General features: G+C 34.0%; 1 protein-coding gene across 2 annotated transcripts in view; it reads right to left on the bottom strand.

The window, feature by feature from the left end:
* Positions 1-1,243: 1,243 nt before the first annotated feature.
* Positions 1,244-2,620, bottom strand: part of LOC111464178 (protein FLX-like 2) — a 5,560-nt gene continuing 4,183 nt past the window's right edge. The window contains exon 6 of one of the 2 annotated variants that reach the window (XM_023108267.1): positions 1,244-2,008. In XM_023108267.1, the coding sequence (XP_022964035.1) occupies positions 1,637-2,008 (372 nt within the window). In that variant the 3' untranslated portion in view covers positions 1,244-1,636. The remainder of the gene's footprint in view (positions 2,009-2,620) is intronic. The other variant, XM_023108275.1, reaches the window with a different exon arrangement.

Here is a 2,620-nt window from a genome sequence, read left to right as displayed (position 1 = left end):
TTTTTTTTTTTTTTTTTTTTTTTTTTTTTTTTTTTTTTTTTTTTTGTGGGTCATCTCGTTTATTGAAGCTATGAACATAAACACGAGAGAAGTTTAGAGAGTGTCAAACGATGAGATCAAAGAACGAAAAACGAATGTAGATACTTCACCTACCATGCTTGACAAATTTATCTTTTTATATTTATGTTAGAGGGAGTATCGTAACTTTTCTATAGGGTAGTTAAATAGTCGCCTTTCACCACGGTCCGGTCCGTCTTACCTTTCTTCGATCATACTTTTATTTTTATTAAAGATAATAAAATGAAAAGAAAAAGAAAGAAAAGGTTTAAAAAGAAATCTGACAATTGAAAGGAGGAGAGATCCAAAGAGAAGTAATGTATTTTGGTTTTGTGTGATTATTGATAACTCAATTGAAAGGCAATTCATTTGGATTGATATGACTTGATATAATAATAAATAATAATAATTCATCAAAATAATGCTTTTTTTAAATAAATAAATAAATAAAAAGGAAATTGTCATGACAGCTGGATGGGTACATATAATAATATCATTAAATTAATTAAAATGTCTAAAAAAATTAATAAACTTTGTGGTTCAAACATGAATAAGATTATATAAATAATCATGTGAAGGTTTTATTTAATATTGATAGGTAAAGATGAGGTGAGGTATTGAGTTAGTTGTTGAGATGTCATTTAATTTTAAATTTGATTAATTAAAAAGAAAAATCCAAAATGGTTTAATAAAATTTGACCTTTTGATTTAGGGGTTGGTGATATTCACTCCGATTCAAACCTCAAATATTAGTTTTTGCTGCAAAATTGGTTGGATATGCAATAATTCATGCAAAGGCCTCTCTTTTTTTGGCATTATATAAATATATATAACCACTTCAATCAATAATCATTATTCATTTCATACCTAAATTTGCTTGCTTCTATCATAAATGTTAATAATATTCACCTCAATAAATGGCTAGAAAGATAGATATTTTGACCCGTTAGTCAAAATACAAGCTATGGATCTATATACAATGATAGTACGATACATGTAGTATCGATTCATAAACTATATATCGGAGCCCTTGTTTCGATGTCGTTTTCTTTCCCTTGAAAGCATTTAAAGATGATCGGTATGGGTTGGGTTATGGGGTTATGAAAAGATTTAAAGAGACTAATCTTTAATGAACTTTTAATAAACTAATCCAGCACCAGATATCACATCCCACTAACAAAGCGCATTAAACAAAAGGCAAAAAATGGTTATCTTTCTTATCTTATTTCAATTTGTGTCCTCATAATAGAAAGAATTGCAGAGCAGTTTGATGTGCCATTTCACCTGATGGACGCCTATATTGACTTTACCTTCACTAGGTACATTCACAAATTTCAATATGGAATTAATGAGAATAATGAAAGATAGCTATTGAGATAGAGAACACTGGATTATATCTATAAGTTCATCAGGCAGATGAAGATGATAAAGCACTGAAACAGAAATGATTTTGACTTTGATGTTGATGTAAACTTCTCCACTCATTCATTCAAATTATGTAGAAATGCACCGCATATAACTTGGATAAGGAAGATGAGAAAACTCAGTAACATAGGGTTATCTCAATGGTACCTTTGGCTCATCTCCGACCAGGGTTTCCTCCACCTCGAGCTGGTGCTTTGTACCCACCTCCACGATCAGGTGGTGTCGAAGACCCGTACGGAGCAGTGTTTCCAGGTGCAGCATGTCCTGCAACACGCCTAGAGTGAGCATCATAGCCAGCTCGTAACCCAGGCACATTGTAACCTGCTGGTCCTCTCTGTCCATCATAGCCAGGCCTCTGGGAATCATAAATGGATCCTCTTGGTCCTTCGTAGCCAGGTCCTCGTTGGGAACCCCTTGCTGGATCAAAGTTGGGTCGTGTTGCTGTTGAACCAGTTTGAGGTCCTGTGTATGCAGTCGCACCAGCACTGGATACACCACCTACAGTAGCAGACAGCTGACCACGTCCCTATTGCACAATTTCAGTGAGTGGAAATCACTAGGCAAAATAAAACTCAATCAACATACTGATTTTGGAGTGTAAACCACCAGTCATGTCCATACTGCAATTGTGTTTTGATAATTGTATTGAAAGAGCTGAAATTACCAAAGGATGCTCCAATGATTAAGAATTAAAACTGAAGGAAGATTACAAAGTAGTTTAGTAGAGGATGAACAGTCATCTTTGATGCCAAGCTAGCACCAAATAAATTCCAAAAGCCAACCAAAATCTTCACCGTAAAGTTATGTCTCCATAAAAAGTTATATAAATCTTGTGGTCCAACTTCACATGATACGTTCAAACAAAGCATGGCATCTGGCCAGCAGGAAGAACCTGGCCTTTTGTGAAATGGAAGAATAATGAAGCAAGTGAGAGAAGAAATATTTACAAGAGAACAAACCAAAGGAATTAAGAGATTATACACCTTTTGCTGTAACTTGTATCTAAAACAAAAACTATGTAGAAGGGACTACAACATAGACATATCCACGACTTCCCTACCCCCTAAGGTGAAAGTTAAAAGAAAACAAACTCCATGGGAACCCCACATTTTTTTTTTTTTTTTTTTTTTTTTTTTTT

Source organism: Cucurbita moschata, unplaced genomic scaffold, assembly GCF_002738365.1.
Source record: "Cucurbita moschata cultivar Rifu unplaced genomic scaffold, Cmos_1.0 Cmo_Scf00002, whole genome shotgun sequence".
Lineage (NCBI taxonomy): Eukaryota > Viridiplantae > Streptophyta > Magnoliopsida > Cucurbitales > Cucurbitaceae > Cucurbita > Cucurbita moschata.
The sequence above is the reverse complement of the archived record's forward strand: the minus strand, read 5'-3'. Positions and strand labels throughout refer to the sequence as shown.